Source organism: Alosa alosa, chromosome 5 (genome assembly GCF_017589495.1).
Source record: "Alosa alosa isolate M-15738 ecotype Scorff River chromosome 5, AALO_Geno_1.1, whole genome shotgun sequence".
Classification (NCBI taxonomy): Eukaryota; Metazoa; Chordata; class Actinopteri; order Clupeiformes; family Clupeidae; genus Alosa; species Alosa alosa.
Window position 1 is genome coordinate 32,457,723 of NC_063193.1, and position 19,725 is coordinate 32,477,447.

The window sequence follows — 19,725 nt, forward strand, 5'->3', positions numbered from 1 at the left end:
GTGAGTGATGCAAGTCACCCCGCTCACAATCTGTTTGATCTACTGCCCTCTGGGAAGAGGTACAGAAGCCTGCGCCCCCAAGACTACCAGACTCACCAACAGCTTCATACACCAAGCTGTAAGGATGCTGAACTCTCTCCCTCCTCCCCCCTCCACCCTCAGCTACATAACATCCTGGACATTGGACCCACAATGGCCGCCTGCACTACTCCACTTGCACACTTGTACACTTTACAACTTGGTGTTGTTGTCCTGAAAACACAACACTTCTGCTGCTCTTACATAACTTGCACCACTATGCCACTTTCTTTATTACTCAGGTCAAACAGAACTACCCAAGCCTCTTATTGGCCTGACTTTGCACTTTTTTTTATTGACTGTCTATGCACAATTTCAACAAAAATTTTGCTGCTCTTATTTTTTTCATTATTATATGTGCCCTCTTATTTACTTATTTACTTACTTTTTTGTTTACTTGAATGTTATGTTTGTCTGTGGACTTAAAATTGGTAAAATATGTCTTGTCTTCACCGTGGGATAGTGAGAAACGTAATTTCGATCTCTTTGTATGTCTGGAACATGTGAAGAAATTGACAATAAAGCTGACTTTGACTTTGACTTTTGACGTTCTCAGATGGACTGAGTTTGCTTGTTCCCACTGGCTATGGAACAACATAATGTGTCTTCAATATGAGCATGATTAAGGGTGTAAAAGTAAGCCTAAGTCTAAAGTTGGGTTTCAGAGTGTGGTAGAGGCTATAAGTTGGTGATAGTTCAGTGTGTAGGCTAGCCTAGGCAAATAAGGTAAAATTGGCAAGTTTGCAATGCATCATGTATATTAAATAAAACTTGAGACTTGAATTAGGCAAAAAATAATAAATCAAATATGTTGTGTTGCAGTAGACAGATAGCCAACATATAAGGCTAAATATATTCACGGGGTTTGTCTTTCTTTAGAATCGTATTGAAGTTACTGTGTACAGTACATATTTCTTGCAGGGAAAGGGAGCCTGCCTGTAGCCTAAATTGAGTCTAAAATTAATTGCATTGGTCAGGAAGAGAACCGGACAGAACCGAATGAAGCCACAGTGGCAGCAGCGGGCAGCGCAGTAGCCGGATTCAGTGAAGGAGCCGCCAGCCAGTCATCACATCATACCGGGGTGACGAGCGACGACACTCTCCTTCTGTTTGGTCAGTTTCCGTGAAGTCGACAGACAGGGTAGATATAGCTTTATGCTCAACACATTTTCTGTTCTATACAGTCTATGGTCGCCATACTAACATTAGTCATTACTGTTAGTTTTGTTGCTAAGGATACGCCTGGTGGGAAACGTTAACGTTCGCGGACATGGGGCAAAACTAAGAGGACCTCTGTTAATGTTATTCAGCAACATTGAGATACTTTTCTGATCAAGACAAAAGAAGTGGCGGTTAGCCTAAATAGTATGGTCAGTGTAATTTAAAGTATCGTAAAAGTATAATGCAACGGTTTGTTTGAAAGTCCACGTGCTTATTCTTGTAAGTGCCATAGCCAGCCTTTACCCAGACAGGATAACGTTAACGTTAGCTGTGTCTAACCAAAGTATTTTTGTTGCCATTAACTGCCTCTAACTTGTTTTAAGAGGTGAATAGTATCAATCTGACGATGACAAAGTGAAACAAAACCCGTCAGCATTGTTTGCTATCTTCTACTAGCCATTGACGAAAGATTATGTTAATTTAACTGGGGTAACGTTACTGTTAGCTGGCTAACGTTAAAGTTAGCGTTAATGTTACCATTCTGAATAATAGTGGTTGAGTAATTAATACTAACGTTAGCTACTAACGTTAGCTCATGCATTCTTAGATCAGACACAGCTTTGAGTCAGTTCATCCACCACTTTAACGGACAGTCACGTCATTCATTCGTCCATAATGCTGAGAAGCTGGGTTCACACAGTAACTTCGTAACTTAATATTACCGAGAGTAGCAATGCGCAACATAACCCTAACGTATGGCAAATATTTAGGTGGTAGTGATTTATTTACTCGTGATTTCCTGCACTGTAAAACAAATGATAAGTGCAGTATACGGTCCAGGCATTACCTGCTGCGCCACCGCATCGGCTGTCAAACAGACAGCTGTCATCCTACGCTCAGTCTGTCTATCACAGCAGAGTTGCTTTTTCACAGCGGCAAATCTGTTGCTTTTGTTTTGGTAACTTGGTGACTACCTTCGCTAGTCGACCGTGAGTATTTTAGATCTGTCTGATATGGCTGCGCTGTGATGTAAACGCAGAGAGGCTTCGCACAGTGATCGAATGCACAGACTCGAATTATACCCTTTCTGAAGAAACTGAAAGAGTTTTGCAGTTGCAGAGCATCTCTCTCAGTGGTATCGACAGGATCAGCTGAGGGAGGGTCTGTTCACTTGTTACCACCATGTATGACGGCAGGGACAACGGCTGCTCTGGCAGCTTGTCTTGTGGCCGGTGGTAGAGCTAAAGTATGGCATTGTACTCACGCTGCAGACTTGGTTGCTGCAGTACTCTTGGTATTGAGGGGGGAAAAGAGCTCACACGTCTAATTTGTTAACTATTTAGATTTGTTCTCCCTAGTGCATGTGTGTTCTCTGTGATAATGAAGTAGTGAATAGCATGGAGTTCATTTTAGCCATTTTTGCACATTTCATTTCACACTTTAATAGAATGATGTCTCACAACAAGTTTTTTACAGGCTACATCAGTCCATTACCTGACTGATGCATATTCACCAGTTATGTAAATCTGATTTGCAGCAAGGCTTCTTGAAAATAGAAACAACAGCCTTGATCCAATGGGTAGATAGGCTACTGTTGTCATGTGGTATAGTGCCCTTGGTCAGGACAACTATTGATTGGCTTCCTGCTGTGTAGGCTGTGTGTGTGTGTGTGTGTGTGTGTGTGTGTGAGGGGCTGCTCTGCATGTCCGCGAGGAGAATGCTGAAAGTCGGAGGCACAGTTGGGCTCGACCTCACCAGCGTGGAGAATGAAAACTCAGCATTTCACACGCCCCACTGCACAGTGCTGCACTGTACGCAGGCACAGGCAAGGATGGAGAGAGCGTTAGAATGGGTGCGATAAAGCGATAAAGAGAAAGAGGGATGAAAGAGAGAGATACAATAAATTGAAAGATGTAAAAGTACTGTAGTAATGCAGGGATCGCAGGGAGGGGAGAGGAAGGAAGGGAGAGGAAGCGGAGAGGGCAGTGGAGCGAGAGTGCAAGAGATGGAGAGATGGAGATGAGGTCATAGGATTAAGGGAGCTCCGCTCCGCTCCTCTCCTCTCTGCTCGCTGCTCTGTGCCTGGAGCGCAGGCCTGACTTTGTTGCTGTTTCTCTCTCCTCAGCTTTCTGGAGGTCACTTCCAAACTCACACACGCTGCACGCTCTAACCGCCCTGGGGCGCATCACTGAGGGGCAAACGGACCGGGCTCCTGGCTGACGGCGGCACAGCGCTGATAAACGGCCCCTAACGAGGAGCGGGGTCTAAACGAGGCCCTTAACGAGGAGCGGGGTCTAAACGAGGCCCTTAACGAGGAGCGGGGTCTAAACGAGGCCCTTAACGTGGAGCGAGGCCTAAACGAGGCCCTTAACGTGGAGCGGGGCCCCAGCACACTCCAGTCTGAGTGGGCGCTGAGAGACCAGCACATCCGAGCAGAGACTGGACCTCCATTATCTGTGTGTGTATGTGTGTGTGTGTGTGTGTGTGTCTCCGAGACAAACTGGAGTAGAGGTGCTCACTGCAGCGTGAGCCAGAGAGGGCTGGAGAACGAGAAGAATGACACTGACATCTTAAAATACACACACACACACACACACACACACATACATACACACACACACACACACACACACACAGACACACAAACAAACAGACAGACAGACACACAGTTTGGATCAGTCCTGGCTGAAAGGATCTCTGCAGGCATGTCAGACAGTGTTCATTAAGCACACACCGGCTGGCTGCCCTGAGCCACAGGCACACACGTGTGTGTGTGTGGACATCCTCACACGGAAGCGAGGTGACTCACATGGCCAGGGCTGGCGAAGGGGGCGGCTGAGGACGGAGAGGCCAGTTTTACTCACACGGGGGGCTGAGCTGACCGGAGCTGACCAGCAAACCTCATCTGCACTGTCAGGCAAGAGTCACCAATAGTATTGCCCCACGGCGTCAGGGAGACACACAGGGAGAGGAAGAGAGAGAGAGAGAGAGAGAAAGAGAGAGAAGGAGAAGGAGAGGGTGAGGGAGTGTGGGAGAGATCCACGTGCACACACACATGAAGCGGAGAGACAAGGCTCCTCATCTAACAGGGCTTCAGTGCTGAGGTTTGACTGAGCTGCCAACGCCCACTCAGAAGGCAGGGAAGAAGAGAAGAGAAGAGGAGAAAAGAAGAGAGGAGAGAAGAAGAGAGGAGAGGCATTCAGCTGCCTGCCGTTCTGCCACTGGCTTTACAAACAGCTCCAACGCAGTCATAGGAGCAGAGAGGAGAGGAGACCAGGACCTGGACCAGGAGTCCGTTAGACCAGTGGCTCAGCACTTGCTGAGAGGGTCTCAAGAGGAGCAGAGAGGAGAGGAGGGCAGTGGAGACCCAAGCAGGAGCTGCCTGATACGTGCAGGGGTACAGGGGTGACCCTGTTTTGGACTCGGCTGCAACAGCTCTGAACTCTGGCTGCAGTGTGCCATCGCTGCCTGGATCTTGGCTTCAGTGGTACCAGTGCTGACTGGCACCAGCCTCGTGTGAGCCCATTTGTCTTTGGTACCAGAACCGGGTCTGCTAAAAGCTGTGCTCTCTGGTTGGGCAAGGGAACAGGAAGGACCAGCACAGAGAGGGACACTAATAATGGGGAAGTCCAACAGCAAGCTGAAACCAGAGGTGGTGGAGGAGCTCACCAGGAAGACCTACTGTAAGTAGTCTCTCTCTCTTTCTTTCTTTCTTTCTTTCTTTCTTTCTTTCTTTCTTTCTCTCTCTCTCTTTCTGCCTTGCCCCCTCTTTTGCTAGTTCTCTGTCTCTGTCCCAGGAATACCAACTGTAAGGAATTTCTCTCATACAATTTCTTTCTCTCCCTCACACACACACACACACACACACACAAATTTCTCTCTCTACGTTTGTCCTAGGATAACCTACTGTAAGTGTCCTACCCTCCACTCTCCCTCTCTCTTTTCCCATCTCTCTCTAACTTTGTCTTGGGAACACCTTCTGCGTGTTGCCAACCTCTCTCTTTCCTCTCTCTCTCTCTCTCTCTCTCTCTCTCTCTCTGCACCAGCCTTTGGCAGGGCTACTGTACATGGCCCAATGCTGACTCTAGCTGCCATGTCTCTCCTCATCACTCTCATGTTACATGTTGTGTGAGCGTGCGTGACCATTCAGAGCAGGTAACAGTAACACCAATGTTGCATATCTAAAGCTTTAATCAGCTCTTTGCTGAATGAATATGGGATATCAGAAGGATGAGTGACTCGCCACCCGTGTCCAGCTCCATCCACTCACATTATGTAAGGGATGATGTGTAGAACACCGGTCATTACTATTACCAGCACACGCTCAACTTGAATCAAACATTCTTTAGAAAACAGCTGATCAACCGTCTGCTTTCACTTTTGAATGAAGTTCCAGTAGTTGCGGAGTGATATGAAGGACATGAATTAGAAGCACAAACTTCATGAAGGACATGAATTAGAAGCACAAACTTCATGAAGGACATGAATTAGAAACACAAACTTCGTTGCCATTGACAGGGGTCATTGTTTTTTTCAGAGGTCCTCTAGTCGAAAATAATGACCGCTAGAACCGCTAGGAAATCCTATTCAAGTCAATGGAGCGTTCTACTTGCATTGTGAAGAGCCGTGTAATAAGTTTTGGTATAATCTTATAGCCCACGTGGTAAATCCACATGATAAATGTAGAGGAATTTACAGTTAGGATGTACAGTATAGTACAGCGCAGCAATGTGTCCAGTTGATGAATGCAGTGGTGCATGATGGGACTCATCCACATCACATTTGAAGAGTCTCAGCCTCCGGCTGGTTCCTTGCATAGCCTTTATAGTTGGATTCATACATGCATAGCCTGCACAGTTAAATTCATACATGCATAGCCTGCGCAGTTAAATTCATACATAGCCTGCACATAGCCTGCACAGTTAAATTCATACATGCATAGCCTGCACATAGCCTGCACAGTTAAATTCATACATGCATAGCCTGCACATAGCCTGCACAGTTAAATTCATACATGCATAGCCTGCACAGTTAAATTTGCATAGCCCAAGAGTTAGATTCATGTATTCATGGCCTGCAAAGTTAGAATACATGCATATCCCAAGAGTTCTGTTCATGTATGGCCTGCACAGTTAGATTTATACATGCATAGCCCAAAAGTTAGATTCATATGCATATAGTAGCTCAAGAGTTAGATTCATGTATCCATGGCCTGCACAGTTAAATTCATACATGCATAGCCCAAAAGTTAGATTCATGTATTCATGGCCTGCACAGTTAAATTCATATGCATAGCCCAAGAGTTAGATTCATGTATTCATGACCTGCACAGTTAGATTCATACATGCATAGCCCAAAAGTTAGATTCATGTATTCATGGCCTGCACAGTTACATTCATATGCATAGCCCAAGAGTTAGATTCATGTATTCATGGCCTGCAAAGTTAGAATACATGCATATCCCAAGAGTTCTATTCATGTATGGCCTGCACAGTTAGATTTATACATGCATAGCCCATCTGCACAGCTTTTATGCACGCTCCCATTCAGACAAGGCTTTGCTTCATGCAGAACAGAAAGCAGTTACTGTGGATTGGGCTGCAACAATTAATCAATTAGTTGTCAACTATTAAATTAGGTCATAGTAGGTGAGCATACTGGATGGATTGGTGAACACACTGGATGCATTGGTGAACATACATTGGTGATCAAGAGACTCGAGCCATAAGTATTATTAATGATTATTCCTCGCTGTGTTTGTAGGCTGAAATAAGAACATAGTGTGTGAAAACAACACTATGGAAACAACACAGGAATTCACTTAAATGGAGCCCTGTTTTTTTGGCGAGAATCAGAACTCTAACTCAAAAACAACCGGTGATCAACCTCAAGCGTGTTAACCTCTCTAATCAGTTATGAGGAGCCTTCACAACAAGCTCCTGCTCTGATGAATATGCAGATCGCCTGCTCTCGACGTGACCAATCAAGCCAGTGGTTGCCCAGAAACAGCAGAGCTGGCTCGTCAGCTGCCAGTCCAGTGTTGGTTGCCATGGAGGCAGAGTAAACACATATGGCGTGTGGTAGGCTCGTCGCTGGAAGATGAAGGAGGACAGGGACCACAGACACAGAGTGATCTCTCAAGAAGCGGCTTGTCCCTGCAGCAAGAAATGTGTTGGCCAGTTTTAACTTACCTCAGCCAAAGCCAGGGGACATTCCTGAACTTCTCCATTTAATAATCTACAATAACAGTTCAGTGGTTTAGATGGGGGTAGCTGGACTGCTGTTGAATAGACAGACATCATGGCATTAGCTCTTACAGAGTGCAGAGTGCACACACACTGATGTGGTTTATACCTTAGTGTGAGGACATTGCAGTGTTTCCCACAGAATTAAATTCCATTTGTGGTGGTTGGTTTGCAGAATTAACTTGAATGCAACAGTTTTTAACAAATTAGCACAGCGTGGTTATGATGCTAACCAGATTTAAGCACAATTTAGTACAACCTGGAAAATCATTGTGTGGTGGTCAATGTTGATATTGTGGTGGGCCGCCACAAATAAGTCAATGTATGGGAAACACTGCATTAGTTCTTGCAGAGTGCACATACTGATGTGGTTTATACTGTAGTGTGAGGAGTACTGTGCTCCCAGCGCTCTAGCTACAGCTGTGGGTGTGTCCTTCCTCTGTCAATCACAGCCCCGTATGGAAACATCATAGAGGGCCGCACGGCCCTTTGGCCCTGCTGGGGTAGTCGTGGGCAGCTGGCTGGTAGAGTAATAACTGTGTTCAGAGCAAGGCAGAGAAGGAGACAGACAGACAGACAGGAATGAGAATAGAAGAGTGAATTAGCATGAGGGAGAGAGAGGGAGAGCCTTATGGGAGAGTTAGCAAGAGAGATATAGAGAGTGGGAGATGGATGGATAGAGAGAGAGAGAGAGAGAGAGGAGAGAGGGAGGGAGAGCCTTATGGGAGAGCTAGCAAGAGAGATAGAGAGATAGAGATAGAGAGAGAGAGAGAGAGAGAGAGAGAGAGCTTCATAGGAGAGTTGGGAGCAAAGGGAGATGGCCCCTGCTGTGTCAGGCTGGACGCTGCTGTCACTGGCCTTCAGCGCTGCACTCTCCTCGGCTGGCCCTCTGTAGCCTCTCGCTGATTGCTGGGGCTAGGCGGAAGAGAACCTCTGTAGCCTCTCGCTGATTGCTGGGGCTAGGCGGAAGAGAACCTCTGTAGCCTCTCGCTGATTGCTGGGGCTAGGCTGGAAGGGCAATGTTTAATTACAGCGTGATGGGTCCAGTCCAACAGCAGGGGGGGGCAGGAGATTTCTCCCTCCACCCTGCCCCTTTCGTCCCTCTCGCTTGGTTTACTCTCGTCCCTCTCGCTTGGTTTACTCTCGTCCCTCTCGCTTGGTTTACTTTCGTCCCTCTCGCTTGGTTTACTTTCTCCCTCTGCCCTTGGTTTGGTTTTCGTCCCTCCCTCTAAGCTTGGTTTGCTCTCGTCCCTCTCAAGCGGTTTATTTTCTCCCTCCACCCTCCCCTGGTCCCTTGGTTTGGTTTTCTCCCTCCACCCTGCCCCTTTCTTCCCTCTCGCTTGGTTTACTCTCGTCCCTCTCGCTTGGTTTACTCTCGTCCCTCTCGCTTGGTTTACTCTCGTCCCTCTCGCTTGGTTTACTTTCGTCCCTCTCGCTTGGTTTACTTTCTCCCTCCACCCTGCCCCTTTCGTCCCTCTCGCTTGGTTTACTCTCGTCCCTCTCGCTTGGTTTACTTTCGTCCCTCTCGCTTGGTTTACTTTCTCCCTCCACCCTGCCCCTTTCGTCCCTCTCGCTTGGTTTACTCTCGTCCCCCTCTCGCTTGGTTTGCTTTACTCCCTCCTCGAGCTATTTATTTACTCGTCCCTCTCGTCCCTCTGGTTTACTCGTCCCCCCTCGCTTGGTTTACTTTCGTCCCTCTCGCTTGTCTCTCTCTCTCGCTCTTTACTCTCCTCCCTCCTCCACCGCTACGCTATTCTCTCGGCGTGTCTCAGCCTGTATATCTGAAGAGCTACCACTTCCTGCCTCTTCCTCCGTCTGTTCTTGTTGTGGCCTCCGTGGCCCAGGTAGCGCGAAGCTAATTATTCCCTTGATCACATTCCAGGGGGTTTGCCTTTTTTTTTTTTGAGCCCTTTTCAGATTCTTTAATACCAGATTACGCGCCTGTATGCTGTTTGCCTCTGACTACAGAGAGAGACGCTGGTGTGCGGGCGAAGGTTTGCCTCTGACTACAGAGAGAGAGAGACGCTGGTGTGATGCCAGTGCTCGGGCTCTTCCTCGTCCTGTCTGTGTGACGGGTCTGATGAGGAGAGGGAGGTGCAGTGGTGCTCTGTGTGACGGGTCTGATGAGGAGAGGGAGATGCAGTGGTGCTCTGTGTGACGGGTCTGATGAGGAGAGGGAGGTGCAGTGGTGCTCTGTGTGACGGGTCTGATGAGGAGAGGGAGGTGCAGTGGTGCTCTGTGTGACGGGTCTGATGAGGAGAGGGAGATGCAGTGGTGCTCTGTGTGACGGGTCTGATGAGGAGAGGGAGGTGCAGTGGTGCTCTGTGTGGGTCGGATGAGGGAGAGGGAGGTGCAGTGGTGCTCTGTGTGACGGGTCTGATGAGGAGAGGGAGATGCAGTGGTGCTCTGTGTGACGGGTCTGATGAGGAGAGGGAGGTGCAGTGGTGCTCTGTGCAGTGTTTCCCCTACAATGTATTCATCAGCGGCGCAGCGCCGCTCCTGGAATTCAAGCGCCACTGCAAAAAAAGTTGCCTAATATAAAAAAAATAGACGCAAGTGAACTTCAGGAACAGCTGCCGTTCGTTCAGGTTTCATGTCAACAAATAATAGTAGGCTAACGTTGAAGGCGCAGTCAGGGATTCCACAGGAGATCACGCTTGTTTGTGTTGATGTTTAAGTTTATTAGCAGACGCAATTTTGTGGAAAAAAACGTAGCATACCTTATGTTAACCAAGGAACCAAATTAAACACGCCAGCGAGATAGCTCGCCCCTACCTTCAGTAGCCTATTCCCAGATAAATTCCACGCATTGTTTAGTTTTTGTTTGTGATACAGGCAATGCTTTCAAGCCCTGTGTTGCTAACATACCTAGGCTGTGTAACTAAGGTCTAGCTAGCCTATTGGATACGCAAGCATTGACATCTGAGATAGTTTGTAATTCCTGTAGAGCTCTTTTTTAGATCATTTTAGATATGATACAAGACACTTATCTGCTATAATCCAAGATAGATTTTCTTCAAATTTTTGACCATTTATTTTACCAAATGACATGGGAAACATAATTCATTTCATCCACATATTCTTATGCACCATGCACAACAACGTTACTAAGTTAACTTAAAACCGTGATAATCAAGCCAGCGTCACGGGCCGTCACGGCATTAAAGTGACAGGCACTCAATTCAACTTGCACAGCACCAATACAGTGTAATGGCATGAAAGAGAAGTCTATATAGTTTATACAGTGCTGTGCAAAAGTTAAGACATCCATGCTGAAATTGGCTAAAGGGAGGAATAAAAAACATATTTTGCCTTTTGTCTTAATGCCTTAAGGACATCAATTATTTTTTAATGTATCGTAAATAAATAAATGTTATATATACAGTGTATGTGTGTATATATATATATATATATATATATATATATATATATATATATATATATATATATATCTTATCTTATGCACAGCACTGCACTGTATATTCTAAATAGTAATAGTTTGTACAGTGGCCTACAGTGTACAGTTGCTAATACTAATTATTACTAGTGGCTAATACTAATAATGTAAATGAAAAAGGTGAAAGAAAAACATGAATAATCCTGTTCAAGTACTGCAATAATCATGCTTTGTAAATGCTTGTGCTGATGGTTATGTCCTCATTTGTAACTCAATTTTCTTTTCTTTCTTTCACAAAATCCACCAGAAGTCACCATCTAAGGAGTCATTTTTTCAAAATGTTCTCTCTTTTTGGGGGGGGGGGGGGTCTTCCTACGATCAACAGCACCGCTGCTGGAAAAAAATTCTAGGGGAAACACTGCTGTGTGACTGGTCTGATGAGGAGAGGGAGGTGCAGTGGTGCTCTGTGTGACGGCTCTGATGAGGAGAGGGAGGTGCAGTGGTGCTCTGTGTGACTGCTCTGATGAGGAGAGGGAGGTGCAGTGGTGCTCTGTGTGACGGCTCTGATGAGGAGAGGGAGGTGCAGTGGTGCTCTGTGTGACGGGTCTGATGAGGAGAGGGAGGTGCAGTGGTGCTCTGTGTGACTGGTCTGATGAGGAGAGGGAGGTGCTCTGGGTGACTGGTCTGATGAGGAGAGGGAGGGAGGGAGGTGCAGTGGTGCTCTGTGTGACGGGTCTGATGAGGAAAGGGAGGTGCAGTGGTGCTCTGTGTGACGGATCTGATGAGGAGAGGGAGGTGCAGTGGTGCTCTGTGTGACTGGTCTGATGAGGAGAGGGAGGGAGGTGCAGTGGTGCTCTGTGTGACGGGTCTGATGAGGAAAGGGAGGTGCAGTGGTGCTCTGTGTGACGGGTCTGATGAGGAGAGGGAGGTGCTCTGTGTGACAGGTCTGATGAGGGGAGGGAGGGAGGTGCAGTGGTGCTCTGTGTATAAACTTCAGCTTATAGTTGGGGAATTACGGTGAGGGTGTGTTAGGAGTGATCTGCAGGCCATAATCACATAATAACGGTAGTGTTTAATGTGCATCAGATAAAGCGTGGGCCGCTTGTTAAAGTGGAGGCAGGATGGTATAACCAGCAAGTCCACTGGACAAACGCTCAGGTTCCAACCCTCTCACACACACACACACACACACACACTCTTTTCATACACTCACACACACACACACTCTTTTCATACACTCTCTTACTCACATAGTCTTTATCTTGTACTTTTGTACCCCCACCAAATTGCTGGGCTCTTGACTTGTCCTCCGCTGTGTAATGGCTCCACTGTCCTGTGCTGGCCATTGAGACTGAGTTATGAAATGGTTATGAAATAGGAGCTGATTACATCTCCGCCGCAGTGCCAGTGAAAGCCAGCTCTCTCTGTGGAGAGGCCAATTAAACCGTGTTTGCAGTGAAGCCGAGGCCAGTCGACTGCTCGGACCTCTCCCTGTACCATACCGTCTCTCTGGCCAGTCAGAAGAATGAGTGTCTCTCTCTCTCTCTCTCTCTCTCTCTCTCTCTCTCCTCTACCCCCCCACCCTCTCTCTCTGACAAGTGTGGGTCATTTGGGCTTATATAAGTCCCAGTCCACTGATGTCACATGTGCTAGCTAGGCTACAGTGAAGACCTCACTTGTTGGCCTTCCTTAGGAACATTAGAATGGGGATGAGTGTGTTAGAACAAGAGGTAGGACATGAGTGTGTTAGAACCAGAGGCAGGCCATGTGTGTTAGAACCAAAGGTAGGGCATGAGTGTGTTAGAACCAAAGGCAGGGCATGAGTGTGTTAGAACCTGAGGCATGGCATGAGTGTGTTGGAACCAAAGTTAGGGCATGAGTGTGTTAGAACCAGAGGCAGGGCATGAGTGTGTTAGAACCAGAGGCAGGCCATGTGTGTTAGAACCAAAGGTAGGGCATGAGTGTGTTAGAACCAAAGGCAGGGCATGAGTGTGTTAGAACCTGAGGCATGGCATGAGTGTGTTGGAACCAAAGTTAGGGCATGAGTGTGTTAGAACCAAAGGTAGGGCATGAGTGCGTTAGAACCTGAGGCAGGGCGTGAGTGTGTTAGAACCAGAGGCAGGGCATGAGTGTGTTAGAACCAGAGGCAGGGCATGAGTGTGTTAGAACCTGAGGCATGGCATGAGTGTTAAAACCAGAGGCAGGGCATGTGACAAAACTAGGGTGTGTTACATGGGATGAGAGTGGATAATGAGCCGCATGGCAGCAGTTAGTAACACTGTGTGTGAGAGAGAGAGAGAGAGAGTACACTGGATGCTGGTTTCATTGAGAGTGAGTGCGGTGTGCTGTCTCATAAGTTAATGGTGTTGTTTATGTTGCTTTGCTTTAGGTCAGTCAAGAAGTCTGTAAGTATGTGTGTGTTTTTGTCTGTGTGTCCGTGAGCGCGTGGGACAATAGACTAGTGCAGTGGCCCTGTGCAGTTCCAGTGGAGCTGAGCTGAGCGTCACAGAAGCATAGCATGGGGCCAGGCCACCCGGCTGCTCATCATATCCACATTCATATTTCATGAAGGTTAATGACACTGCCAGGACACACACACACACACACACAGAGGCACACACAGAGGCACACACACACACACACACACGCACACACACACACGGACACACACACCTACACGAGTGGAATAGGCGTGGGGTGGTGTATTTCTGGAGACAGTGAGCTATTTATGTTTGCCATGGAAACTGAAGCAGGATAGTCATTGAAGATGTAAGATCATTTAATTAATCTACTGCCTTTAGTGTCTGCGTCTGAAAATAGCAGCCTCAGGACAGGCTTATGAGTAAATATACTGTATTTATTTTCCAAGTCTGTTGCCAGCCAGGTCTATCTAGGTGTCCAAAAGCAAGCCGAGACAAACTTTGGGCTACCTCACGAAGTCCAGGGCAGATCTCCGCAGGACCCAGGCTGATTTAACACACTGAGGCCTGCTGTCCTGGTTTATATGTGGAGGCAGAGGGATAGGGAGAGGATGTGTGTGTGTGTGTGTGTGTCCGTGTCCCTATGGGCCATCTCAGCTGTCCCAGACAGGAGGAGGCTGGGGTAAGGAGGCCTGCAGCCTGCTCAAGCCGTCATTAGTGTTGCCAGTGTATTGATACTAGAAAGGTATCACGATGCCTTCACGCATAAAAAAACGATACGATTTCCGATGTTTTTAGAATCGATACTTTATTAAAATAATAACGCTCTGTGTCTGTGTGAACGGCTCCCACTCTCCATGCTCCTTGCACGCATCTAGGCAAGTGGGCGTGTCAAACAGGCATCTGAGTGAGTGAGTGCGCAGCCAACGTCAACATAGTTCTTTGCCGACAGTCCTCGGCTTGTGGATAAAACAAAAGGTGAAGTGAAATCTGGAAGTATTTCGGATAGCCTGCATCGCGGATAGTGAAGGCAAGCCATCAGGTACACAGAGCCCCGTTTGTAAAATATGTTTCAAAGTCCTTCAAAAGCAGTAGGATAGGCTACGCATAGAACTTGGTTAAGCACCTCGCAGACATATCCCATAATTTTTAAAGAGTTCAAAGAACGAAAGGTTAACGAATAGGCTATAGAAAACACCACTACATGATTAGTGCCAAGTTCATCCCTTCAGTTTTAGTCTAGCCTAACTGAAACGAGTATGGTTTTCTGGGATAAAGCGAACCTTCCTTCATCAGTGAATTTTGACGAGACATAACGAATAATTAGTGTGCTAACGTGATGAAAACGCTAGTAGCCTATAACAGTGGTTCTCAAATGGGGGTACGTGAAGGCACTCCAGGGGGTACGTGAGATTTTAAAATATACATATATTTAAAAAGTAGAATCCATGCAAAAATACTTTAAAAACAATTATTTAATAAATATTTCAGGAAAATATAAGTTCATAAAATGAACTTTATATTTCAGTAGGCTATTTTCATTATCCTAAAAACCCAGAGCTCCCCCATACCAGGATGGTTCGACCCAACCTGTCACATGCCACCAGCCATCACCTGTCAATCACTGTCAAAACTCAAACGATGGAGTCGTGGTTGTTTAGAGGGTACTTGGCTGAAAAAATATTTCACAGGGGGTACATCACTGAAAAAAGGTTGAGAACCACTGGCCTATAACATTACTATAACTTGCAAACAATCTATTTAATATTCAGTCAGTACTACTGGTAATGTTTGTCATGGCATGTAGACTGCAATTTGTTCAATAATTATTGCCCAGATGATGTAGGGTAGGCACCCAAAAAGCGCTAATTAAAGCCCACAACATACCACTGCGGCGTGTTGAGTCCTAATAATAATAGCGGCTTATTGTTACGTGGTAGCAAATAATGTTATCAAAGAAATAGACGTAATCTACACAGATATATAGCAACAGCTAATGGTGTAGGCCTATCTGACGAAGACCTGGTTGGAATGTCGTACTTGTACACTGGGAGCAAAGAAGACTATCTTCCCCTTTTCCCCTTTGCAACTGTCAAAGAAATCCCATAAACACGAGAAGGCCTAGGGTAGCCTACATCAGGTGACCTAAAGATTAGGCCCCTCTTGAATTTCCCCTGGGGCCTTGAATTTCCCCTGGGGATCAATAAAGTATCTATCTATCTATCTATCTATCTATCTCTGCATAACATTCTAGCCTACTTTGGCTATTTGAAGGTACTTTTTTGCCAAAACAATGCAATGCAAATTAACTATAACAAACAATAAAGGACTTAATCACACACAAATTACTATTTTACTGACTATAAAAAAACAATAATTATGTAGGAAGTTTAGAAGTTTAGAACCCAGAATTGACCTGCACACTACAAAAGTGCACCAAATACAACACAAATGGCTCAATACACTTGGAGGAGGTCTGCGTCCTTTCTTTTCCAGATATTTTAGGATTTTGCCATGGTATCGTTTCAGTTTGAGCATCGAGATATTTGACAGGTATCGTATCGAAGTCATCATTTTGGTATCGTGACAATACTAGCTATCATGATGTGGAGATCACAGAGCAGCTTTTCAGCTGGGTGATGCCCTGTGTGAAAGTCCACCCGTTACTGGTCAAGCCAGTGCACCCCCCCCCATGCTGTGATTTGGAGGTTGAGGGAAGGTGGGGGGAGTGGACACTGGCTGAAACACTCAGGGAGAGCTGCCCCCCCAACACACACAGTGGTGGTGAGTGTGTATCTCCCCTCAGACTCCACCTCAGCCTTGGGGAGGAGTGTGTGTCTCAGACTCTCAGCCTGGGGGAGGCCACTTGCTGGAACAGTCAGGAGCTGCTCTGCAGTAGGTAGCATTAACGATGGCGATGAAAACGTCTATGGGCCGTTGATAGAATAACGGTGGTTGCCATGACTCTAGGGCCTGTCAGAAACAGCATGCATCTGACTCATGGAGGGCCAGCATGATTGGTCCTCAGAGGAAACGCTGCTTTTCCCTGAAGTGAAATCTAATCACCTCCGCCTGCCTTTTCCCGCAGTAAAGTAGTTTTCCGTTCTCAAATGGAGGGAGATGTGCTCATGGCTGAGCGGGCCTAATGCATCAGGATAGCATTACCGGGGGCGGGGTATTTTCAGCTTTCTTTTACATTATAGGTTAAAAATGATAGAAGAAAAATGAAATGGCACAACCCAGAAAAAGATTATTTACAATTTATTTAAATTTGTCTTAATGGCAAAGACCACACCCAATCTGCGAAAGCACTTAATTTTTTCTGGGCTTTTCAAAGAACATCTCTAAGGCTCTTTGATAATTGAATTGAATTGCATGAAATTGAATGAAATGCATTGGCATTAATGCTGACACGCATGCACGTAGCCAGATGCTCTCCTTGTAGTCTATTTCTCAGTCCCAAAACAACAAACCCACGTATAAAAAAGTAAATACTCACTTTTCTTCTACATCACTCCCACAGTTACCATACAACTCACTCACAATTAACTCGAAAAAGACCTAGGCTACTTGATTGAAGTGCGACCGCTCGTCTCACCGCCAAGAGAACGCTGAAGTTATGAGAACACGCCTTTCTGATAAGAGAATGTAGGTCCTCCTATATGTCTAATGCCGAACGTGAGAAAAAGGTCTGTTTGTGATAGCCTATTATAGCTAAGTGGACAGAATTTAGGCTATAATGATATGCCAACATATGCTCATATTTCCTTTAACTATCAGACAGTTTAAACAGGCCTAGACTGTGTTCGCCTAGCTTTCCCATGCAAACATTACATATAGCCCTACGCTAACGTTACAAGTCTAGGCTACAATTAACGTTAAGACCATACACCTTGTAGCACGGGGGTAAATCCAATCAGCAGAAAGAACCGCATCACAACAGTAGGCTAAATCGCAACAAACTTTAACGGTAATCATGAATTGGTTTCTTTTATTTGATGTAGGCTAGGAGAGGAGGATGCATGTTTCACATTAGTGTCAATGTGTCAAAGCAGGCTTTGGATCAGAGGAATTGCTCAAGCTTAACATATGGCATAGGCTACGTTTAATTCACGGCATACAAACAGCCCGTGGATTAAATATAACTAATATCATTTTTATTGTCACCAGGCCTATAAGTAGGCTATTTATTGTGTAACCTACAAGTGAACGATGACACCATAGGCTACACTGTATGGAGCAAGACCCCATCAGTCGGATAGCTAAACAATGTAACCGTGTTCAGAACGTAGGCTAGCCATATGGGCTGCAGACTTGTCTTTGGGCTTGTAATCACCTGACACATCATGCCGCATATATGTCCTGAATAATGAGAGGCTAAGTGCGGATTTGATGCACTTAACTTACTCAAGACTTTCAGAAAACAATTTCGAGATGACGTTGGCCGTTGTGCTTTTACAGTGTGTTAAGTGAATCTCGTGATATTATGTTGCAGTGGCGCTGAAAATCCAGCGGCGGCGCTGCGCCGCTGTTAAATACATTGTAGGGGAAACACTGCTATTTTCACCTCTCTCTCCCTCGCTCTTCACCTCTCTCTCCCTCTCTCTTCACCTCTCTCTCCCTCGCTCTTCACCTTTATCTCCACCTTTATCCCCCTCTCTCTTCACCTCTTTCTTCACCTTTCTCTCCATCTTTCTTCACCTTTATCTCTCCCTTTCCTTCCTCTCTCTCTATATAAATATATACAGTATATATATATATTATTTTTTTCAAGTCATTGTCAATGGAGCTTTAGTGGCATTACTCAATGAAGCAGTGTTGCCAAAGCAAACAACTACACTGGGGGGGACTGCTGCAGATAAGGCCTTTGTTCTTCTGTGTGTGTTTCTCGGAAGTACTCTCTCATTTCATTTCTCTCTCTCTCTCTTTCTCTCTCTCTCCATCTCTCCATACTCTGATCTGAGATCAGTAGTTAATGAATAGTGCTGGCCAGTGTGTCCAATACACGAGTCCTGATTCGAAGGGCTGAGGGCTCTGAGTGATCTCCTAATCACACTGCTGGCTTACTGGACGTGGCTCGCTCTCTCAGCTTCCTGTGTGTAATGATGATGGCGTCCCTCCCAACGCGGACAGCTCTCTCCATTACTCCACTGCACTCACTAGGCCTCTCTGTTCCGCTCCATTTTTCCTCTCTCTCATTCTCTCCCCACTATTTCTCTTTCTCCCTCTCAGTTTAATTCTGTTTGTGTGTTCCTGATGTGTAAACAAAATGGATACATTGTTTGTTCAAATAGCACTTGTTCAGGTTAGACAGGTAGGCTAAATACGCCAAATACTTAAGGCCGTGCGGGTGCGTTAGTTTTAGGCAACGTAGTAGTCAGTCATGGAAGAAAACTCGCACACCATTGTTTGCCGTTGAAAAAATAAATAAACAAAGTGTTTAATTCATCAACCAATGTGCTACCAAGTGAGGTCACAAACGTTTTGGTCCTCAGACCTTCATCAGTGCAAACCATATACAACGATGTGGCGCCTATTTATAGTCTGCGTCTACTTGGTTGCAGCTCTGTCAATCAAATTGACCCCTAGCTAGGTAGGTTGAAGTGTAGACTCAGAGAAACATGAGAAAAGAAGACCCTCAGGCTCATTGTTACAGTAGACCTAGTCATAGAAAGTAGTCAAGTTAATGAAAAAAAAAAAATAAATAATAATAATTTTACATGCAAAATAGAGAAACAAGAAAAACATAAGGAAACAAAATTAACAATGAGCAAGTGAATATTAAACAATAGATGTATACGGATATATAGTAAGCAGATTGAACATTCTCAGATAAAACAGCTCAAAGGAAACAAGTCAAATCAAAGTCATCATTTAACCCATGTGGATGTAACGTTTTAAGGTAGTAGATCCAGCGTGCTTCACACTGAAGGAGCATCTGTCCTGTACAGCTCCTCCTACGGGTAGAAGAGACTCTATCTATTCCTAAAAATTTAAGATCTGACATGGAGTGGTTGGCTTCTGTGAAATGACGCGCAAAGAGATTTATGGTCCTGCCTGTTAATAGCACTGCGTTTCTTCCATGAGTGACTTCAAATAGCACTTCAAATGTTTTAATGTAATACTTCAGCAGAATGGCTGTGTATATGTGTTTGTGTTTCACTGTCGTTCTCTCTCTTTCTCCACAGTTACAGAGAAGGAGGTCCAACAGTGGTGAGTGAAGTTTTCCTGTTTTCATCATCCCTGTCTGTCTGCCATCTCTTTTTTCTCTCCTCCTCCTCCCTCCTTTTCTCTCCTCCTCCTCCCTCCTTTTCTTTCTCCTCCTCCCTCCCTCCCTCGCTCCCTCCCTCTGCTGTGACTTCCTGGCATTCTCTTCACATAAAGCGCTTTCAGATATAACCGAGTATATGCGGAGGTTTGTCAA

The 19,725-nt window shown here is 45.7% G+C and overlaps 1 protein-coding gene across 4 annotated transcripts in view; it reads left to right on the top strand.

Annotated features, from left to right (window-relative positions):
- The first annotated feature begins 1,085 nt into the window (after nt 1-1,085).
- The window catches only part of LOC125294975 (neuronal calcium sensor 1), a 57,905-nt gene continuing 39,265 nt past the window's right edge, over nt 1,086-19,725 (top strand). Inside the window, exons 1-3 of one of the 4 annotated variants that reach the window (XM_048244073.1) lie at nt 1,086-1,219; nt 3,365-4,922; nt 19,490-19,514. In XM_048244073.1, the coding sequence (XP_048100030.1) occupies nt 4,859-4,922; nt 19,490-19,514 (89 nt within the window). In that variant the 5' untranslated portion in view covers nt 1,086-1,219; nt 3,365-4,858. Of the gene's footprint in view, nt 1,220-1,242; nt 1,519-3,364; nt 4,923-19,489; nt 19,515-19,725 lie in introns of those variants that run through there. The other 3 variants (XM_048244074.1, XM_048244072.1, XM_048244075.1) reach the window with 3 other exon arrangements.